Source organism: Bos taurus, chromosome 16 (assembly GCF_002263795.3).
Source record: "Bos taurus isolate L1 Dominette 01449 registration number 42190680 breed Hereford chromosome 16, ARS-UCD2.0, whole genome shotgun sequence".
NCBI classification, from domain to species: domain Eukaryota; kingdom Metazoa; phylum Chordata; class Mammalia; order Artiodactyla; family Bovidae; genus Bos; species Bos taurus.
The window spans coordinates 75945418-75967453 of record NC_037343.1 but is presented as its reverse complement, the minus strand read 5'-3'; the positions used below and the strand labels follow the sequence as shown (position 1 = coordinate 75967453).

At 39.6% G+C, this 22036-nt stretch overlaps 1 protein-coding gene across 1 annotated transcript; it reads right to left on the bottom strand.

Annotated features, from left to right (window-relative positions):
• Positions 1-726: 726 nt before the first annotated feature.
• On the bottom strand, positions 727-21609 carry F13B (coagulation factor XIII B chain). Its single transcript, NM_001038529.2, is given in 12 exon segments — positions 727-940; positions 2120-2333; positions 4587-4769; positions 5611-5811; positions 9624-9806; positions 10703-10888; positions 10977-11156; positions 14393-14569; positions 14934-15110; positions 16824-17009; positions 19166-19366; positions 21527-21609. Coding segments are annotated over 12 exon segments (1986 nt in total). The 5' UTR covers positions 21591-21609; the 3' UTR covers positions 727-906.
• Between the last annotated feature and the right edge of the window lie 427 nt (positions 21610-22036).

Here is a 22036-nt window from a genome sequence, read left to right as displayed (position 1 = left end):
TTCAGAGTGGATCTTATAAAATTTAAATTTGACTGAAATATATATGGTTTAACATCAAATGAATCTGTGTTTAATCCACAAAGTTAAGTCCAACCACAGCTTCATTCCTTCATACTGAAAAGTGACTGTGTGGTGTTTCAATACTCCAATAGATCCTAGTGTTACTGACACAGTGTCTTTTGGTGTGTGACCTGCCTATCTTGTAGGTCTCATTGATCTCAGGTTTTCTAATCTGCAAGATTCCAATAATGACCTGATCTAGAAAATAACTAAAAGTGTGTAATATAAAAATAGCAAGTGTTCTTTTCGTAACTGTGTTCTGTGGGCAACATTTGAACAGGTGGATGGTTCACTAACTCACAGTTTGATTACTAACCTTGTTGCTAATAATACAGTTAATTTTAAAAGTTCTTTATCCTTCGAAAGTCTGAAGGGTAGTCTCATCTGCATTTGATAAAGTAAATCCAATAACATAATGTATAGTTTCTCAGCTCTAGTGAGGTTGGTTCTTTTGTACTGACATAAATATTGAACTAAAAGTAACAGAAAACACTAATATTAACAAAGATTACAAAGACAAATGTGAATTCCTGAACATATATTGAGGACAGTATAGCCCAGTGAATGGGCTTTAGGAACCAGAAATATTTTGATGTGTAGATCGATTTCTTAACAGATGGAAGACATTCAGCAAAGATGAAGTCACACGGCAAGTCAACCAAACTAGAAATAAAACAATATATCTGGCTTTTATTTATAGAAAATATCCTGGGTAAACAGTTTAGAGTCAAATCTTCATGCAAGTAAAAACTTAGAGGTTTTTATCCAACAGTTTTCTTCTAACAATTATGCTTTATAGAAGACTTTATAGTGTGTTAAATGCTGTTCATCTTATGCCATTCATTTTTATGTCCTTAAGGGTTCTTGATAAGACAACATCCTTGATAAGAATGAAAAAAAGAGAAAAGGGGGAAGGAGTTGAAATAAGCATCATTTCTGGTCAAGTATTTATTACAATCTTAACCATTCACTATTTCATACAATCGGTCCTTGTTTTAATGAGATACTGATAAAAGCAAGTAACCATCCTTGATAAATTATACCACCAATTTCTTTTTAAAAACTCAATGTCATTAACTACACTAACACCATTTTCTGCAATTTTTCCAAGTTGCATATTCTTTTTTGTCTTAGAAATGGGAAATGCAAGATGTAATGAAATATTTAACTAGCACATAAATTTTTCAACTCTGATTTTCATTGCAATAAAAAATAAAAAAAGGTTTTACACCTATGTGTCTTGTGAATACTTCTTATGTAGTTCATATAGCTCATTATAATCACTAGAAGAGTACCACATGTACTTGGCCATTAAGTAATTTTAAAATATTCTTAGTTATAGAGTATAATTCCCATTTTACAATGTATCTTCAAAGGGGGCAATATTCTGACCTGATAAAATTAATTCTATTATTTTATTGCATTATTTTAACATTTTTTTCTGAAAAAAAAAAAAAGAACGGGATTGTTTTCCATTGATCAAGTAGTAGAAAATATATTTTAAAATTGCTATGTAAAAAAAAAAAGAAAAGAAAAAAAAATTGCTATGTAACAGCACTTCAGAAAAAACTTCCAAATTCTTATATAGAAATGTGTTCCTGAAAATAAATGCCACAGACTCATCATTGTTATTAACATGCTCTTCCCTCAGGAGAAAGTTCATCCGGCTGTGCTTCCCATCACTGTTGCTTATACATGCACTTCTATGGAAAATGGTAGAAAATGTGATTTCTCTTATTTCAGAACATATAGGTTAATTTTTACACATTTAGATGTGACTCATATAAATTGATATATTTATCCAATTGCCAAAGAGTCACAAGTACCAAATCGCAAACGGGACTTTGATCTTAGACCACCCAGAAAGCTTGTTGAATTAGTTAATGCTTCTTGAAGTTTGCTTGCTTTAAAAAAATATAAACATTTTCCCCCTCTATAATGACCATAAACTAGGAGTGTTGCAGAACCTAATATGTCTGAAATTTATAGCATAATGAATCTCATGAATAACAATCTGAATAGAAAAAAAAAATAGTTGGAAGCACAAGCTCCTTCTTACCTTTCTCTTTGAACACATCTTGGGTAATTTAATTGTCCTCTGTCACACTGCACTCGGGATTCAGATACAGGATCCGGAAACCCAGCTATGTAAGTATCTCCCTTACAAAGAAATTCAACATACTCGCCATGGAAAATATATGGTCTATTGTCAAAATTCCATTTCAGAAGTAAATTATTATTTTCCATTGTATCAAAAGATAATGTGCAAGGCTCTGAAAAAAAAACAAAAACTATCTTGATGCCTTTCAGTATTAGCCATTGTATTGTTTTCTCATAATGACCTTGGAATCCCAGGCATTAGAGCAGTAAGTAAGTTAGTTGGAACTAATACTCAAGTTAGAAAATATGTTTAAAGCTCACAGAAAGCTGTCTGTTATTTATCTCTGTTGCCTTGAATTTGGAAAAAGGCTACATCCTACCAGTTACTGAGTTTTATGCCATTAAGGTTTTCAAAGACAGCAAAAAAAGATGTTTTTAGAAAATATTGATCAGTAGTAATAGTCATTGAAATAGTTTTTTTTCCTTTTTCTTCTTCAGAAAATGCAAATAAAACATCCATGGGACAAACCAGTGATTGCTGGACAGATAGTATTTTATGGAAAGGTAGAAACAAGCTGGACTCCTGACACTGACTCAGTCCAAGAAAGTGGAAGAGAGGAAATAATAAAGACAAAAATACAAATTAATTAAACAGCAACATATGAAGAAAGTATCAAAAAAATGAAGATATTGGCTCTTGAAAGGACTAATAAAATTTATAGAGCTGTAGCAAGATATGACAAGAAAGAGATACATCTTCATAGCAGTAATAACAGAAGACACATCACTAAAGCACTAAAAAGAGGGTAAAAGGATGTTATGAACATTATGTCAACACATTTGATAATTTAGGTATAGTGGACAAATACAAACCACTTCCTACTGAAACTGAGAGAAGAGATAATAACCTGGTATTTATTAAATAAACTGAAGCTGTCATTGAAATCTTTCCTCAAAGAAATCCTCAAGGCTCAGGTGATATCTCTGATAAATTCTTAAAATTATTAGGAAAGAAACAGTATCACTCAGACAAAATCCAGAGAATTGATGAGGGAATACTTTTCAGCTTGTATGAGGTTAGCAGAAACTAACCCAAAACAAAAATAACAAACATAATCTCTCACATGACAAAGATACATTAATCATAAGTAGAATATTAGCAAATAAAATTCAGCAGTATATAAAAAGCATAATTCATCACAGTCATGTCAGATTTGTTACAGAAATGCAAACATGCTTTAACCTTCAAAAAGAAGCAATGTAATTCCAGGGGGGAAAGAGCAAAGATAATAACATATGATTATTTCTACAGATACAGCTAAAATTAAACACACCGAGGTTTTTCTAAACTCTTAACAAAATAGAAATAGGTGGTTTCTGTATCTTTGATTTTTATAAGTATTTGTAACGCTGTAGTTAAAGAAGAATACTGGAAGATTTACTTATAAGATTGGAATACAAGGATACACACCACTTCTTCTATTCAGCCTTGTACAAAAGTCCAAGACAGTGAAATAATAAGAGAATAAATAAAAGTCAGAAATAAACACAAATAAATTTTTCTTTTTATTTAAAAATATGTTATTTTACGCCTCCTGAGAATCTTGGGAAATACTGTCGCTTCCATAGGATGCCTTGCCAACGAGGCATGACCGTGTTTCACCTTTTAGATCGAGGAGGCCATTCCTATATTTGTTCCTGCTGTCCACATTTCCCTACGAGCACCAATAACACGATGCCCGCCGTTAGCCTGGTCACACATACCGCATGGCTTATACACCCTGTAGGTCCTGCTAACCCCGTACCTGATGCACGGTTTGTACTTAAAAAGTCCGTGTTAGGAGGGCTGGACTCCCGTTATTGATGATCTAGAGGATCACCTGGGCTTCTCAGGCGGCACTGGTGGTAGAGAATCTGCCTGCCAGTGCAAGAGACGCAAGAGACACAGGTTCGATTCCTGGGTCGGGAAGATCCCCTGGAGTAGAAAATGGCAACCTATCCTGGTTTTCTTGCCTGGACAATCTCATGGACAGGGGGGCCTGCAGGGCTACAGTCCATGGGCTGCAGAGAGTTGGACACAACTGAGCGAATAAGCACACACAATAACCAGATCTAGAGCAAAGAGTAGAAACCAGTAAATAAACAGGCACACTAATAAAATAAAACAAATGCAAACTTAAGTGTTATATTAGTGTTCAGTTCAGTCGCTCAGCTGTGTCCGACTCTTTGCGACCCCATGAACAGCAGCACGCCAGGCCTCCCTGTCCATCACCAACTGCCAAAGTCTACCCAAAACCATATCCATTGAGTTGGTGATGCCATCCAACCATCTCATCCTATATTGGTGTTATATCAACTCAAAGAGAAGAGAATGTGGAAAGTCTGGCTCAATTTGAACAAATAGAGACACATGTAGCACTACATACCCAAACATGAAGGTGGTGTAGTCCACACCCCCTCCAAGCAATAGGACTCCCTAGCCCCTTGGAGGAAATGGTGCTTGAAACATATGTATTCCACCGAAGAACCGTTTTCATAGGTGCTGAGTGTTGAACTCTTAATAACTCCGTTTTTAATAGCTGGGGGAGATGCACACATTCTTTTAGATTCTGCAAAAATAATTATTAAAGTCCACAATGAATTGCTACAGTAGGTGGCCAGTGCTTTCATAACTGCTATAGAAATAAAACAAGATATTTCATATTAAAGCATTTTTAAGACAACTCTCAAGTAATTTTTAAATATCAAAAGCATTTTCTGCCGTCACGTCATACATAAAATTTATGATTGCAATTAGAATCTCATAGCATTAAATACACATTTAAAACTAGCCAAGTATAACAATCATGATTTTACTTTTCCCCTTTCTGTCTTCCAAAAGTGAAACCGTGTAAGATCTGTCTTGAAGCCATGTTTCTGAATGCATTCTCTTCCTTTTTTCCTTATTAAAAGTGACAGTCCCCTGTCTAAGGAGTCCACAAATTCTCTCCCTCTACTTCAAGTTCTCTTCTGAGACAATGCTCTCTGGCTCACCCTGAGGTGAGCTTTACAAGCTTACTGGTTGCCCACAAGAAAGTGATCCATCCTCTGAAAGTCTGGTGACATTTTCAAAATCTCATGATTTCTCCTTTTATAAAATTGACTTATGAAGTTAAAAGATGTCCTCACGTCATCCTATTTAAGGGTATGTGCTGACTGGTAACTGATCAGCTCATTCCCAGTTTTATAGATTGGATGATGAGGGTGGTAGGTGTTATCCTCTGAACCATATTGATCACCTGTGATATTGGTCACCTAGGAAAATGTCAGGAAGCACTGTTTGTTTGCTTTCTTGGCTGCAGCATGCAGAACTTTCCTGGTCCAGGGATCGGAAACTGAGGCCCCTGCAGTGAAATGAACGGAGCCTTCACCTCTGGGCCATCAGGGAAGTCAGGAAGCACTGTTGTTTACCTTTTCTAACACACGAAGGATATTTCACTTCTCCTCTATCACACTGCACAGATAATTCAGAGGGTGGGGTTGATGGAGACAACTCATATCCCTGCTTACATACAAAATCAATTAAATCTCCATGTAAGATCTTTCCCTCATAATTCCACTTTAGCTCCACGTGATTTCTGCGCATGTCACCCACGTTAACAGTACACGGCTCTGTAAAACAAAGACTGTTTTAAATTCTTTTCTCATCTTACAAGTATGAGAATGATACATTTTTACAATAAAATTATGACAGGCATCAAAAGCAGTATTTTATATTTACCACTTTGTATTATTAAAGCTCTTCACATAGACAATAAAATATATATTACATTACTATCAAGTTAATTTATATATTTCATATAACCTCTGACATTCTAGGAATCAGCAAACTAAAATGGACTGGAATGGGTGAATTTAACTCAGATGACCCTTATATCTACTACTGTGGGCAGGAATCCCTTAGAAGAAATGGAGTAGCCATTATGGTCAACAAAAGAGTCCGAAATGCAATACTTGGATGCAATCTCAAAAACGACAGAATGATCTCTGTTCATTTCCAAGGCAAACCATTCAATATCACGGTAATCCAAGCCTATGCCCCAACCAGTAACACTGAAGAAGCTGAGGTTGAATGTTTCTCTGAAGATCTACAAGACCTTGTAGAACTAACACCCAAAAAAGTTGTCCATTTCATTATAGGGGACTGGAATGCAAAAGGAGGAAGTCAAGAAACACTTGGGGTAACAGGCAAATTTGGCCTTGGAGTACAGAATGAAGCAGGGCAAAGGCTAATAGAGTTTTGCCAAGAGAACGCACTGGTCATAACAAACACTCTCTTCCAACAACACAAGAGAAGACTCTACACATGGACATCACCAGATGGTCAACAGCAAAATCAGATTGATTATATTCTTTGCAGCCAAAGATGGAGAAGCTCTATACAGTCAGCAAAAACAAGACCAGGAGCTGATTGTGGCTCAGATCATGAACTCATTATTGCCTAAATTGAAGAAAGTGGGGAAAACCACTAGATTATTTAGGTATGACCTAAATCAAATCCCTTATGATTATACAGTGGAAGCGAGGAATAGATTTAAGGGACTAGATCTGATAGACAGAGTGCCTGATGAACTATAGACGGAGCTTCGTGACATTGTACAGGAGACAGGGATCAAGACCATCCCCATGGAAAAAAAATGCAAAAAAGCAAAATGTCTGTCTGAGGAGGCCTTACAAATAGCTGTGAAAAAAAGATAAGTGAAAAGCAAAGGAGAAATGGAAAGATATAAGCATCTGAATGCAGAGTTCCAAAGACTAGCAAGGAGAGATAAGAAAGCCTTCCTCAGCAATCAATGCAAAGAAATAGAGGAAAACAACAGAATGGGGAGGACTAGAGATCTCGTCAAGAAAATTAGAGATACCAAGGGAACATTTCATGCAAAGATGGGCTCGATAAAGGACAGAAATGGTATGGATCTAACAGAAGCAAGCAGAAGATATTAAGAAGAAGTGGCAAGAATACACAGAAGAACTGTACAAATAAGATATTCATGATCCAGATAATCACGATGGTGTGATCACTGACCTAGAGCCAGACATCCTGGAATGTGAAGTCAAGTGGGCCTTAGGAAGCATCACTACAAATAAAGCCAGTGGAGGTGATGGAATTCCAGTTGAGCTATTTCAAGTACTGGAAGATGATGCTGTGAAAGTGCTGCACTCAATATGCCAGCAAATTTGGAAAACTCAGCAGTGGCCACAGGACTGGAAAAGGGCAGTTTTCATCCCAATCGCAAAGAAAGGCAATGCCAAAGAATGCTCAAACTACCGCACAATTGCACTCATCTCACACGCTAGGAAAGTAATGCCCAAAATTCTCCAAGCCAGGCTTCAGCAATACGTGAACCGTGAACTTCCGGATGTTCAAGCTGGTTTTAGAAAAGGCAGAGGAACCAGAGATCAAATTGCCAACATCCGCTGGATCATGGAAAAAGCAAGAGAGTTCCAGAAAAACATCTATTTCTGCTTTATTGACTATGCCAAAGCCTTTGACTGTGTGGATCACAATAAACTGTGGAAAATTCTGAAAGAGATGGGAATACCAGACCACCTGACCTGCCTCTTGAGAAACCTGTATGCAGGTTAGGAAGCAACAGTTAGAACTGGACATGGAACAACAGACTGGTTCCAAATTGGGAAAGGAGTTCGTCAAGGCTGTATATTGTCACCCTGCTTATTTAACTTCTATGCAGAGTACATCATGAGAAACGCTGGGCTGGAAGAAGCACAAGCTGGAATCAAGATTGCTGGGAGAAATATCAATAACCTCAGATATGCAGATGACACCACTCTTATGGCAGAAAGTGAAGAGGAACTAAAAAGCCTCTTGATGAAAGTGAAAGAGGAGGGTGAAAAAATTGGCTTAAAGCTCAACATTCAGAAAATGAAGATCATGGCATCTGGTCCCATCACTTCATGGCAAATAGATGGGGAAACAGTGTCAGACTTTATTTTTTTGGGCTCCAAAATCACTGCAGATGGTGACTGCAGCCATGAAATTAAAAGACACTTACTCCTTAGAAGAAAAGTTATGACCAACCTAGGTAGCATATTCAAAAGCAGAGATATTACTTTGCCAACAAAGGTCCATCTAATCAAGGCTATGGTTTTTCCAATGGTCATGTATGGATGTGAGAGTTGGACTATAAAGAAAGTTGAGTGCCGAAGAATTGATGCTTTTGAACTGTGGTGTTGGAGAAGACTCTTGAGAGTCCCTTAGACTGCAAGGAGATCCAACCAGTCCATCCTAAAGGAGATCAGTCCTGGGTGTTCATTGGAAGGAATGATGCTAAAGCTGAAACTCCAGTACTTTGGTCACCTCATGCGAAGAATTGACTCATTGGAAAAGACCCTGATGCTGGGAGGGATTGGGGGCAGGAGGAGAAGGGGATGACAGAGGATGAGATGGCTGGATGGCATCACTGACTCAATGGACATGAGTTTGAGTGAACTCTGGGAGTTGGTGATTGACCGGGAGGCCTGGCATGCTGTGATTCATGGGGTCACAAAGAGTTGGACATGACTGAGCAACTAAACTGAACTGAACTGATACCATAAATTAAAACCACTTAATTTGAAACATTAAAAATATTGTTTAGGACCAGCAACCCTTAGATTCGTCATGATTTCCTTTCTATAAAATAAAAACCTTCAAACAGAAAATGTACTTATTGTGTTATATTTATGGGACACCTGTCACTTGATATTCATCAGCAAATAAAACAAAGCTCCTTGACTTCATGGAGATTGCCTTCCAACTGGGAGAAATGCAATACGGTAAACAATAAATATACTAAATATATGGATCTTGTTTGTCCATCTTTAAAAGACGTATATAAGTGAAGTAGAAGAATGAAGAGTGGAGGGGAGGGGCTGTCACAGAGCTGGAGGAAGGGAGGTTACGCTTCTAGGTAAGGTGGTTGGGACAGGCTTGTGTGTGCATGCGCACTAAGTCGCTTTAGTCGTGTCTGACTCTTCGCGATCCCATGGACTGTAGCCTGCCGAGCTCCTCTGTCCATGGGATTCTCCAGACAAGGATACTGGAGTGGGCTGCCATCTCCTCCTCCAGGGGATCTTCTCGATCCAGGGATTGAACCCACATCTCTTATGTCTCCTACACTGGCAGGGGGGTTCTTTACCTCTAGTGCCACCTGGGAAGCCCTGTGGCGACTATAGCTAACAATATTATTTGGTACACTTAAAAGATGCCAAGAGAGAATCTTAAATGCTCTCATCATGACAACAGCCCCCTAAATTACTCGAGGTGAAGGATATGTAAGCCAGCTTTGTCATGGTAATAATTTCATGGTGTGTTTGTGTATAGAATCATCACACAGTGCACCTTACATCTATACTATATATCAATTGCATCTCAATAAAGCAGGAGAAAAATCTGTTTTAATTCAATGTGTTCTCTATCTTACCTAAGCAAACAGGTGGTGATGACCATCTTCCTTGCTCACAATGAGATATTTTTGCTCCTCTCAATAAGTAATATTCATTGCATCTATATTCCACAGAGGATCCTGTTGGGTAGCTTGCCAATAATTCACCAATAATAGCCCCGTTTATTACATCAGGTGGAGGGTTACAATTCTCAGTATTTTCTAAGAAAAGAGGTTACTTTTAGATTAACATGAACTTATAATAACATAATGGCATAATATAGTTGCCCAGACAATAGTCCTTCAATATTTGTACTATGTAATTTAGGACAATTGATTATTGAATTCATCAGAAATTAGAGAAATATCATTCAGCTACATATTATTAAAATTTACTAAGCAAGACAATACAGCAAATGTTTTGCTGAAGAGCAAGTATGGGTCTTTTTTACTTTTCTGGATTACAAAGGAATCATGCTATAGATATTCTTAAGATGTGTGGAAAGGTAATGAGTGTTCTTTAACCTAGAGATTATGGTCGGTTCTAAAACTGTCGTTTGTCATTACCCTGTTTTATTTTTCCCTTCTCCTCCCTCTTCATCTCAGATCTCAGTCAACCCATGGATGACAAGTTCCATTTTTCTATCAGTAAGAGTCTTGCTCTTACTCTTCTAATTTCTCTAGCATCTTTAGCAGCTTTTCTCTTATGCAATAGTTATCCTTGGTAAATATGTGGAGGTCTCTCCAGGACCTGGCCAAGAAATGAGGATGACGGGAAGGGTGGCCTCCCGGAGTTGTAACCTGGTCATGTCCTTGAGTTAAATGAAAGGCCAGGTTTATGGCTCAGAGGGTGGGGGAGTCAGAATGGCCAGATGCAAAAATATTAGAATCAGGACATTCAAAAATTGTTTGCTTTCCTATTCTTTATACTGGATTAAAAATATGAATCTATAGACAGCTTCATATGCTTCAGAAAAATGGCAGAGTAGGTGCTGTATCTGTGCGTTTCAAACTCTTCTAAGCAACGGACTATTGCTATAAGCGTGTGGATTAAACAAAGAGAATGAAAAATTCTACATGCTAGGCTTAGCTCTGGATATGACACGCAGCACACGCACCGACACACTCAGGGGGAAGGGTCCATCTCCCACGGTTGCACGTTATTTCTCCTGGTCCACGGAGGTGATAGCCCCTCTCACACACGTAGGCCACCTTATCCCCGCTGTGATAAACCTCAGAGGACGGGGTTGTCGTGCCATGCTCCACCGACGGCGGGGCCTCACATGTCATCCTTTGCTTGTCCTCTGAAAGGAGACAATTGAGAGAGAAGAGACCATTTAGCTCTACACGCAGGTTTCTCGTCAGGGAAAGCTTAGTCGAGGTGCTGCTAACCAACGCATCTGGGAGGCTCCGTCCATTTCCCATTTTCACAGCGTATCTCTTCTGCTCCCTGCATGGCGAAGTTAAGTGCACACTCTATACGAACTGTTTCTCCGTGCCGGTAGGTGGTTGAGTATGTTTGAAGGTTGGAGTTCAAAGGCAGAGGGAGAGGAGGACACCGATTTCTTCTTCCTTACGGAAAAACATCAGGATGTTTAGTCGTATAGCCACCAGAAATAATAGTCAAGATCTCACAAGCACATTGGCTGTGCCAAGGACCCTAAGAAGTCTGGCAGGCAGACTGGGGTCACCCCTGGATCCCCACATCCTGACAGTCACTTCCTCGAGTCATGCCCTCCCCAGGAGCAGGAACTGGGTCTTGCTTCTAAGCGATGACCACAGCGGAGATGATGTGATGATGTGACTGTGTTTAACACAGCCACAAGGATGGAGGTGTGATCACGCACACACGCTCATGCAGCACAGTGTGGGAGGCCCTTGGTCCCGAGAGACTCTGTGCCCTACTGATCTGGAGGAGAAGCCGGCCTGTCTGTGAGCTTCCAAAGAGGGAGGAGGACCACAGGGCAGGGGCACAGGGCTGCCTCCAGGGGGCAGCCAGCAGGCACTAAGACCCTTGGCTCAGTAGCCGCCAAGCTCTGAAACCTGCCGCAAATCACAGAAAGCTTGAGTGCAAGGTTCTTCCCCTGTCCAGCCTCAGATAACACTGCGGCTTGCCTATTGCTTCATCAGACGTGGACACACAGCTATGGCTGACCCACACTTGTATGTGGTCTTAAGCTGTTACTCAGTCGCTTAATCATGTCTGACTCTTTGGGACTCCATGGACTGTAGCCCACCAGGCTCCTCTGTCCTTGGGAATTCCCAGGCAAGAATACTGGAGTGGGTTGCCATTTACATCTCCAGGGTTTAAGCTGTTAAGTTCATGCAATAGAACACAAAAAAAGAGCCAGAATTTTACGTTCATCATCTCCTTTAATCTTAAAGTAATTTTGTTAAGTAGGGACTATTTCATCTCCCATATTATAGACAGAAGAACTTAAACTTAAGAAGTAAGTAAATTATTAATAAGTGGTGGATCTTGGCATTCCTGAACCTGTGTCTATATGAATTAAAATCTCCTTCTCTTAACTGTTCTAAAATACTGACTATATTCATTTTCCATGACTGCTGGGGCAAATTACCACAATGGAGTGGCTTGACATACTACATGTGTAGTCTCTTACGGTTCTGGAAACCCAAGTCCAGAATCGGCTTTCCTGGGCTGGGATCTGGGTGTCGGGAGAGCGGCATTCTTCCAGGGGCTTTAGGGAAGAAACGGCTTGTCTGCCTCTTCAGCGCCTGGGGGCTGCCAGCTAGCCTTGGCTCCTGACTCCTTCCTTTTCCACTCCAACCTTTGCTTCCACTGTCACGTCTCCTACTTGATCCTCTGTAGTCAAATCCCACTCTTCCTCTTATAGCGGTTGCAATTACATAAGCCCACGTGGATAATCCCAGATATTATCCCCATCTCAAGATCCCTAACTCCATGACATCTGCAAATTCCCCATTGTTCCATAAGGGGACATTCACAGGTTCCAGGGAATAGGATATGAGTATCTTTGGGGGATGGGAGGGGCAGGGAGGCGTTACTCAGATTACGACACTGCCCATCTTACATCTAAGACTATTTACTAGAAAAAAGTAACATGGACGTTGGCATCTGACCAGTTTTTGGTGCGGGTAGAGGAGTGTGGAATAAGTAATAAGTAGGTAGGCTTGCCATTTATTTTTTTTCATGTTATTTATTTCGGCTGCACTGGGTCTTGGCTGCAGTGGGCAGGATCTTTTCATTGCTGCGGCTCTCAGGCTCGTCCTTGGGGCACCTGAGCGTCTCTCTAACTGTGCTGTGTGGGCTTAGTTGCCTGAGAGCATGTGGGATCTTAGTTCTGAGATCAGGGGTTGAACCCACATCCCCTGCATTGGAAGGCAGATTCTTAACCACTGGATCACCAGGGAAGACCCTGCCATTAAGTTCAGAAATAATATGCTATAGGAAATGTGCCAACAATCTTTCTCTCTACTGTTAGACCAGGGCTGTTAGGCACCACTGCAAAATTTTAGAAAGAATGTTTTTAATAAAAGAAATTAAAATCATTGTTCAGTGCAACTAGAGAACACTGGCCGTTTGGAGCAATCCCACTACACAACCCCTGGTCACTCAGCTTTCATTCTTCCCAGCAACTGTTTCAAAGAGTCACTACTCTCTTCCAAGCTTTCCTTTCCTGCCTTTCTCCTGCCTGTTAGTAATGGCTGTATTTTCTACACTACAGAGAAAACAGAGACTATCAAGCCCTTTATATGTCCCCACCCCTCCCAATCCTCCAACCCCTTACCTATCTTTTAAGGCCCAGATCAGACATTATCCACCACCTCTGCACATGTGGTCCCACACCATCAGTCAGAACCTTCAGTGTTTGTTCGAACACCTTATACCTGACTTAATGATACCACTTTTCACACTGTATCAATTACTCTCTTGTATCTCTTTCTTCTGCTAGACCAGAACTTTCTTCATGGAACACTGCAGTGTGATTACATGACTATTGAATTGCTGTCTCCTAACAATGGCACCCCACTCCAGTACTCTTGCCTGGAAAATCCCATGGACAGAGGAGCCTGGTGGGCTGCAGTCCATGGGGTTGCTAGGAGTTGGACACGACTGAGGGACTTCACTTTCACTTTTCACTTTCATGCATTGGAGAAGGAAATGGCAACCCATTCCAGTATTCTTGCCTGGAGGATCCCAGGAATGGGGGAGCCTGGTGGGCTGCCATCTATGGGGTCGCACAGAGTCGGATACAACTGAAGCAACTTAGCAGCAGCAACAGGTAATCATCCCACCTGCCAGAACACAGCCAGTGATACAAATGAAACCATAGATGACCCATGTGAGGGCAGCTCTTACAGCATGACTTCAGTTTTTCTTTTTCACTCTTGGTAACTTTGTGCTGCTTTTTCTGCACTTTGTCCCACTATTTTGAAGTCTGTGTTTTCACATCAGGGAATATATGGCCCAGTAATAAGAAAGTACCTTTACAAGGCTGCCACCTGGCACAATGGATCTAGTTAATTCCCAATAAGAAAAAGGATTCATTACAATAAAAGATTTACAATTTATTACAGATTTTTAACAATATATTTAAAAGCTATATCCACTCTACAGACTAACATAAAAATTAAGCATATTAATTATATACTCAGATTAAATGTATTAAAGATTGCTGAAAATAGCCGTAATTTAAAAGACAATATTTATTTAAAAAAATAGAAATTAGAAGAGTTCTTACATATCATTAGAGACATTTTTATAGAAATTAAAGCTGATTCAGATATAATATTTTATTTGTGAATGAAATTTTAAAAGTTACCTTCACAGACAGGAGATTCTGGGTACCAACCAAAGTTATAGCACTGAATTAAGTCAGAGCCACTTAGATAATAATTTTTATGACAGAAAAACTGAACTACATCGCCTTCTTCATAGGTTTGCTTTACAGGATGAAAATAACCATTTTCAATTACTCTTAAAGAAGAGCATTTTAATTCTAAAAATGAAAGAACAAATAAAAAACAAAGACGTGTTATTTTTCCTGCTAGAACAAAATCCACTTACTACTTACATGCCACATCTGAATTCGAATTCAGCAACTTTGCTATTATCCACAGCAAAGCTAGTCAATTTATACATTTATTAAATATCAATAAACTCATTTCAAGTATGTGAGCTAAAAGGATTCTTTCTTCTTTGAGAGCTTGAAATGAGGAAAGCCTACTGTCAACATCATTAAAATCAGAAGCAAAAAAAGCAAAATTATGGAAAAAGGAACATAATTAGCCTAACAACTTGCACCCATCTCTGGGAGGGACTTTTTCAGAGTGAAAGCAGCTGTCTTCAAAGGGAGAACATACTGGTACATTGTGGGGTGAGGGCCCATCCGTACGGGTGGCACTCCGCCTCCTCTGTGCTCTTCCCAGAAGCTGTGTGGTACCCAGAGGCACACTCGTATCGTACTCTCTCCTTCACTTTGAATGTTTTCTGTGTTGTGAAATAATTTCCATGATGCAATTCAGGGGCCAAACATGTTTCTAAAAAAAAAATTAAAGTCATTTGTTTTATGGACTTCATCCCTGAATATAGAATATTAAAAGGAAATCTCAAAAAAATTTCAACTTTTATTTACTTTGAATCTTAACAAACATATGACAGAATCAACTCTCAGCAAAACTGAAAAATAATCAAAGTTTGTCTTTGTCTCTTCAGTCCCTTTTTTCATGCACTCTGTGTCCTAACCCTACTGGTCTTCCATCCTTCAAATTCTACTCTGGAGTATTTGGCCAAAGGCCACAATTCAACAGAAGGCTTGTGCATTAACAAGTTTTTGATGATGTCCCATCTGCAAGTTTGTATAATTTAAATAGCTAACACCACACTAACTACATGTATATAGATAGATAGATAGATAGATACATCAGTTCAGTTCAGTTCAGTTCAGTCGTTTAATTGTGCCCGACTCTTTGTGCCCCATGGACTGCAGCATCCCAGGCATCCCTGTCCATCACCAACTCCCAGAGGTTACTCAAAGTCATGTTCATTGAGTCGGTGATGCCATCCAACCATCTCATCCTCTGTCGTCCCCTTCTCCTCCTGCCTTCAATCTTTCCCAGCATCAGTATCATTTCAAAGGAGTCACTTCTTCGCATTAGGTGGCCAAAGGATTGGAGTTTCAGCTTCAGCATCAGTCCTTCCAATGAATATTCAGGACTGATTTCCTTTAGAATGTACTGGTTGGATCTCCTTGAAGTCCAAGGGACTCTCAAGAGTCTTCTCCAGCACCACAGTTCAAAAGCATCAATTCTTTGGCGCTCAGGTTTCTTATGGTCCAACTCTCACATCCATACATGACTACTGGAAAAACCATAGTTTTGACTAGATGGACCTTTGTTGGCAAAGTGATGTCTCTGCTTTTTAATATGCTGTCTAGGTTGGTCATAGCTTTTCTTCCAAGGAACAAGCGTCTTTTAATTTCATGACTTGCAGTCACCATCTGCAGTGATTTTCGAGCCCAAAAAATAAAGTCAGCCACTGTTTCCACTGTTTCCCCATCTATTTGCCATGACGTGATGGGACCAGATGCCATGATCTTAGTTTTCTGAATGTTGAGCTTTAAGCCAACTTTTTCACTCTCCTCTTTCACTTTCATCAAGAGGCTTTTTAGTTCCTCTTCACTTTCTGCCATAAGGGTGGTGTCATCTGCATATCTGAGGTGATTGATACTTCTCCTGGCAATCTTGATTCCAGCTTGTGCTTCATCCAGTCCAGCATTTCTCTCTTTATATATATATATATATATATATATACATATATATACACACATATACACATATATATATACACACACATGTATTCAAATGATTGCTTTCAGTTTATCTGATATTGGCTTTCAGAATAAAGTAATGTGCATTATTTCAAATTCTTGTCTAATGAAGGAAATCATTTATATATGTTTCAAAAAGCAGGTTCATTAAGGTTCTTTCCTTTTATCTTACATAAATTCTTTTTTTTTTACTAGCAGAAAGTAGGAATTCCTGGAGTCAGTGTGCTGTGGAAGATGGGGTCCCTTGGATGAAGGAAACACCCAACATTTGAAGGAAACAACATAATAACTTCCCGCATTGGCAGATATACTGGAAAATAAACTGTATTTCAATAAAATACTTGTCACTATAAGAAAGCACTAAACTGACTAAATTCCCAAGCTCTTGTCTTCAGGTTTTAGGAGATGATTCTTAAACACGTACCATGTTCTTTGCTACAGGTTGGCTGGGGAGACCACCCATCAGCAAGGCATTGAACCACTTCTTCATCCTGCCCTGCCATGGTTTTGTATCCTGATGTGCAACGATAGCGCATGTTCTCTTGTATTTTGTAAGATAATTTTGAATCAAAGATGTAACCATTCTTCAAGTCAGGCTTAGGGCACTTTTCTGTGGGGAGAAAAATATTTCTTTTCTAAATTGATGAAATTAAGCTTTATTTTTCAAAAAGTTGTAAAACTAACAATGCAAAAGTTTAATGTTATTCTTGGAGTTTTAAGGAGAAAAAAAATTCACCTTTTTTGTGAATGTTAAGGAATTCACAATTCCTTGATTTAATTTAATTTTGGAAGTATCTCTTTAAAACCTGATTCAGTTTGATACTGAAATTCTTGGTATGCACTGACTTTGATTTTCACAGTCATCCCCACCCCTACCTCATCTACTTTAGAAAATATATCCAGAGATCTGCTTTTAATTATCATTAATGGGAAATAGAAGGATTTTCTTTTAGGTTTACTTCCTAATACTTTTGAGTCCACTGCATTTGATAATTTTTAACATCATGTAGCTAAAGCACATGCACCTACTCTATGAATCCTTATATAATCCTGCAGACAATTTATTGTGAAAATTGTGTTCATCTATTTTTTCAGCCTCTGATTGCCTACGAGCACAGTAAGACTCCTTAGTCAGTCTATGTAGACTGTGACTGAGTCACAGACATGCTACTTCGAGTTCACAGAGCTAATTTTTAGTAAATACTTGGGACAGTGATACATTGAATAGGACATTTATCTTAGCATTGAATGCAGTTCAATCAGTTTTTGAGCATGATTAATGGACCCTTGTAATAAACCAATTCAGAAAAGTGAAAGAGATTTGTCCAAGGTTAGTATCGTTTAGGTATGTCATACTTTCTGTGTGGAAGCACTCTATACAGATTATCTCGCTGAAGTTGCGTGATTTCCATTTTATAGATGAGAAAGTCCGGCCCAGAATGTTTAAGCCACTTCCCAGTGGTAGAGCCGGATCCACCAGAGCAGTCTGGCTGCAGAGGGTGTGTCTCAACCCTGATGCTGCAGTACTGACCCTCTTCATCCTCTTCCAGCTCCTACTTCACTGCTCTCACAACATCTCATCTCAGATGTTTAATTTACTTGTATCCTCTAGTTATGAATGAGGTTCATTTATTGCAGTTAATCTATGATCTGTGTTAACACTAAAAAGTGTAATGCTTAAATTGGTGGTCTGTCCACAAGTCATGGAACGGATAATTATCCCACATGGGTATGTTTACTGGACATATCAACCACTATAAATAAACATCTAAATGAAACTGACTCAACCAAAGCCCCTTACTCTGCAAAACAGAGCTTGGGAACTGTGTCAACAGAGAGAGGTCACCGGACCCCCTGGAAACCAGCTGATAATCTCTGGTGTTTCTAGTGTAGCCTGACATGAAATATTGGGTTCTGCCAATCAGATTTCCTTTCCACGAATGTGAACTCAAAAATTCAGAAAAACAGATTGTTCAACGGATATTATGCAAGGAGAAGTCATACAAAGGAGAGGGGAGTCTTGCAAATGATAAAATACTAGAGTAACAACCTTATACTCCCTAAGGCCAGCATCAGATATTTTTCTGGCTCCCGCAAAATTCTCTGTATAAGTCCCTCATTCCTCAAAGTAACTAGATGGTGTGTCTGTTCCTTGCCATGTGATGATAACAATTTAAATAATTGCCCTTATTCTCTTCCTAGAGTATTATTAAGAACAGATAAGGGGGCTTCCCTGGTGGCCTGGCTGTAAAGAATTCAGCTGCCAGTGCAAGAGACATGGGTTTGATCCCTGATCTGGGAAGATCCCACACGCCGAGGAGCAACTAAGCCCATGAGCCACCACTTGAGCCTGTGGTCTAGAGCCCAGGAGCCTCAACAGCTGAGCCCACGTGCCACGACAACGGATGCCTGTGTGCCTAGAGCCCACGCTCTGAAACAAGGGAGGCCCCCTCGATAAGAATGCCACGCACCACAGCTAGAGAGTAGCTCCTACTCACGGCAGCTAGAGAAAGCCCAGGCAGCAACGAAGACCCCGCACTGCCAAAAATAACACTGCTTTTAGAAAGATAAGGAAGACAACATGTTAGTGAAAAACATGATTTATAGAATTTCAGAATATGCTTTCATTTTGTAAAAAAGACCGAGGGCTGATAATTTTGTCCTTACCTACCGAAAGGTTCAGACACCTGCCCTCTGGGGCCCCTAGTTTTACCAGCTAAGCTGTTTGTGAGTTATCACGTGAGAGCGGCCCCACCACTGACTTACTGAAGCACCGTGGTTCTGGAGACCAGCCTGCCGCCGTACACGTGGTCCGCGCCTCGCGTTTTCCAGTTGCAGTCGTATAACCAACCAAGCAGGAAAATGCCAGATTTTGGTTTATGCTCATTGGAAAGTAATAGCTTTCAAAAATATAGTAATATTGGGCAATCCTCCCATTCTCCACACTAGGAAAACCACAGGGCTTCTCTGAAATGAGTAAAGAATAAGCTGCACACTGAAAAATGCATTTAAAACCATACAATGTGTGACCAAGTGACAATACATTTTAAAATTCAGTGTTTGCAGACACTTTAGCCAGTACTTACTTTCTATTACTTAACGTTTTAAGGTACTTTTGTGACAATACTTTTCAATCAGAATTAATCTGCTAGCAACCCCAACTCTCAATCATCAGAATTAGTCTGAGTAGGCCACTTCCTCAGAGAAGCTCCCCCTAACTCTGTCAAGCAGCATGTTCTAAGAGAAACAGAACACAGCTGACATTTCTTTGTGTGAAAGAAGATTATAACCACACAGTAATTACATAATTAGCTAGAATATTGCAATGTCTCACGGTACTGCTAATAGACAATTATATCAGCTGTTTTTTCCCTAATGAGACAGAAAAATAAAAGGAAACTATTCATATAAATTATCTTATTGTAGAATTAAATGCATCAAATCAGATGAATTCTATTTCATACTTTTAATTGCAAAACCTCTTTTGGCAGAAAATTTGTAGTAAGCTATTCAATGGCACCCCACTCCAGTACTCTTGCCTGGAAAATCCCATGGACGGAGGAACCTGGTAGGCTGCAGTCCATGGGGTCGCTAAGAGTCAGACACGACTGAGCAACTTCACTTTCCCTTTTCACTTTCATGCATTGGAGAAGGAAATGGCAACCCACTCCAGTGTTCTTGCCTGGAGAATCCCAGGGACGGGGGAGCCTGGTGGGCTGCCGTCTATGGGGTCGCACAGAGTCGGACATGACTGAAGCGACTTAGCAGCAGTAGCAGCATTCAACTAAAAGTGGTTATAGATAATCTGTAGGCTATTTTAGTCAACAAATTCCCTCTGGTGTTTTAAAAGAGCATTATGGCCGTGGTTTCCTACTCTGTTTATTCCTCTTGCTGGTACTCAGTGACCTGCCTGGTCTCTCATCCCTGCAGCCCGAGAACACCGTGAACCCCTCCTAAAGGGCCCACACTTGTGCACTGCCCGCCTCACTCACACTCACCTCACCACATGAGGCAGTGTGGGCAGGAAGATTTCTAACAGGGAGTCCACAGGTACCGTTTTCTGGACAGTCTCGATTAAGCCCTGCTGTCCTCCATGAGTATTCCTAAACTCCACTTTCATTCTCAGAAGTGTCCTGTTTATTCAATCGTATGGTCCTACTAATTATTTATACTACCTAATATATTCAATCAAGGGCTTCCCAGGTGATGCAGTGATTAAAAAAAAAAAAATCCACTTGCCAATGCAGCAGATGCAAGAGATGTGGGTTCAATCCCTGGGTCGGGAAGATCCCCTGAAGGAGGAAATGGCAACCCCCTCCAGTATCTTTCAACCAAAGAATAAATTAGGATAAAAATCAAGGCATCAAGAATCAAAAATCTTGCTGATGATTTGTGGTTTGTTCTTTTTCAAATTTCCCACATTAAGCTCTCACTGTAAGGATAGAGAATTAAAATTATACAAGCTTAGCAGTGTTAGGAATGGATTCTAGTCTAAAACTAGAATTAAGGTTAACTTAATTTCAAATGGGGAGAAGGCAATGGCACCCCACTCCAGTACTCTTGCCTGGAAAATCCCATGGATGGAGGAGCCTGGTAGGCTGCAGTCCATGAGATCGCTGAGAGTTGTACATGACTTAGCGACTTACTTTCACTTTTCTCTCCATGCATTGGAGAAGGAAATGGCAACCCACTCCAGAATTCTTGTCTGGAGAATCCCAGGGACGGGGGAGCCTGGTGGACTGCCATCTGTGGGGTCGCACAGAGTCGGACATGACTGAAGCGACTTAGCAGCAGCAGCAGCAACTTCAAATGGTGATACTTTTAGCCTAAAATATCCTTTAAGGTATTTATAGCCTGGTCTCTTATGCCCTCAAAACTAGAGATGCTAAAGGTTTTCTTTTTTTTTTTTTGTCTTGTTTTGGATTTCTAAGTTATGTTAGTTTAGGAATAGTTTAGTAGTTTTTCCCAAAGCAAAAAGTTTGTCTAAATATTTTACAACTTATAAGAATCTTTTTTATAATATTGATACATTAAAATGAAAGACTATATTCAAATTTCAAGAGAAGTAATCTTAGAATTTCCATTTATAATTTTGAGAGAATAAAGAATGTTAAAAATTAGTTTTACCTTCTGCATGGAGTTCTCCTGAGATGATTAATATGATAATCAAAGCCAAGCTTTTTGACCTCATCTTCTGTGGTGTGTTTTATAGAGGTTTTCACCATTCAAAAGTACTTAAGGACTCCTCATTAAGTACACAATACTTCTCATGGGAAAAAAGTTAATTATTTACAACATCTAAGTCCCTTTGTAACAACCTTTATAATTGATTTAAAATAGCTTAGGATAATACTAAAAATACCCAACCATGTTAATGGACAGTAGTTTTCATGCCACAGATCAATTAGAACATGATCACCAATAAGGGCAACAGTAAGAAAAGCAAAATAATTAACCCAGGCTGCTTAAAATGCAGGCTGTTTTCAACTTTAACTTCCCGTTGTAAGTCCATGGAGTAAAGTTCACCGGTCGCCATTGATTTCTTCACCACCATTGATCAATTGATGGGTTGAACTTAGGTCTGTGAGTTAATGAATCCTTGATATGAAAATAGTGTGGACACGACTGAAGCGACTT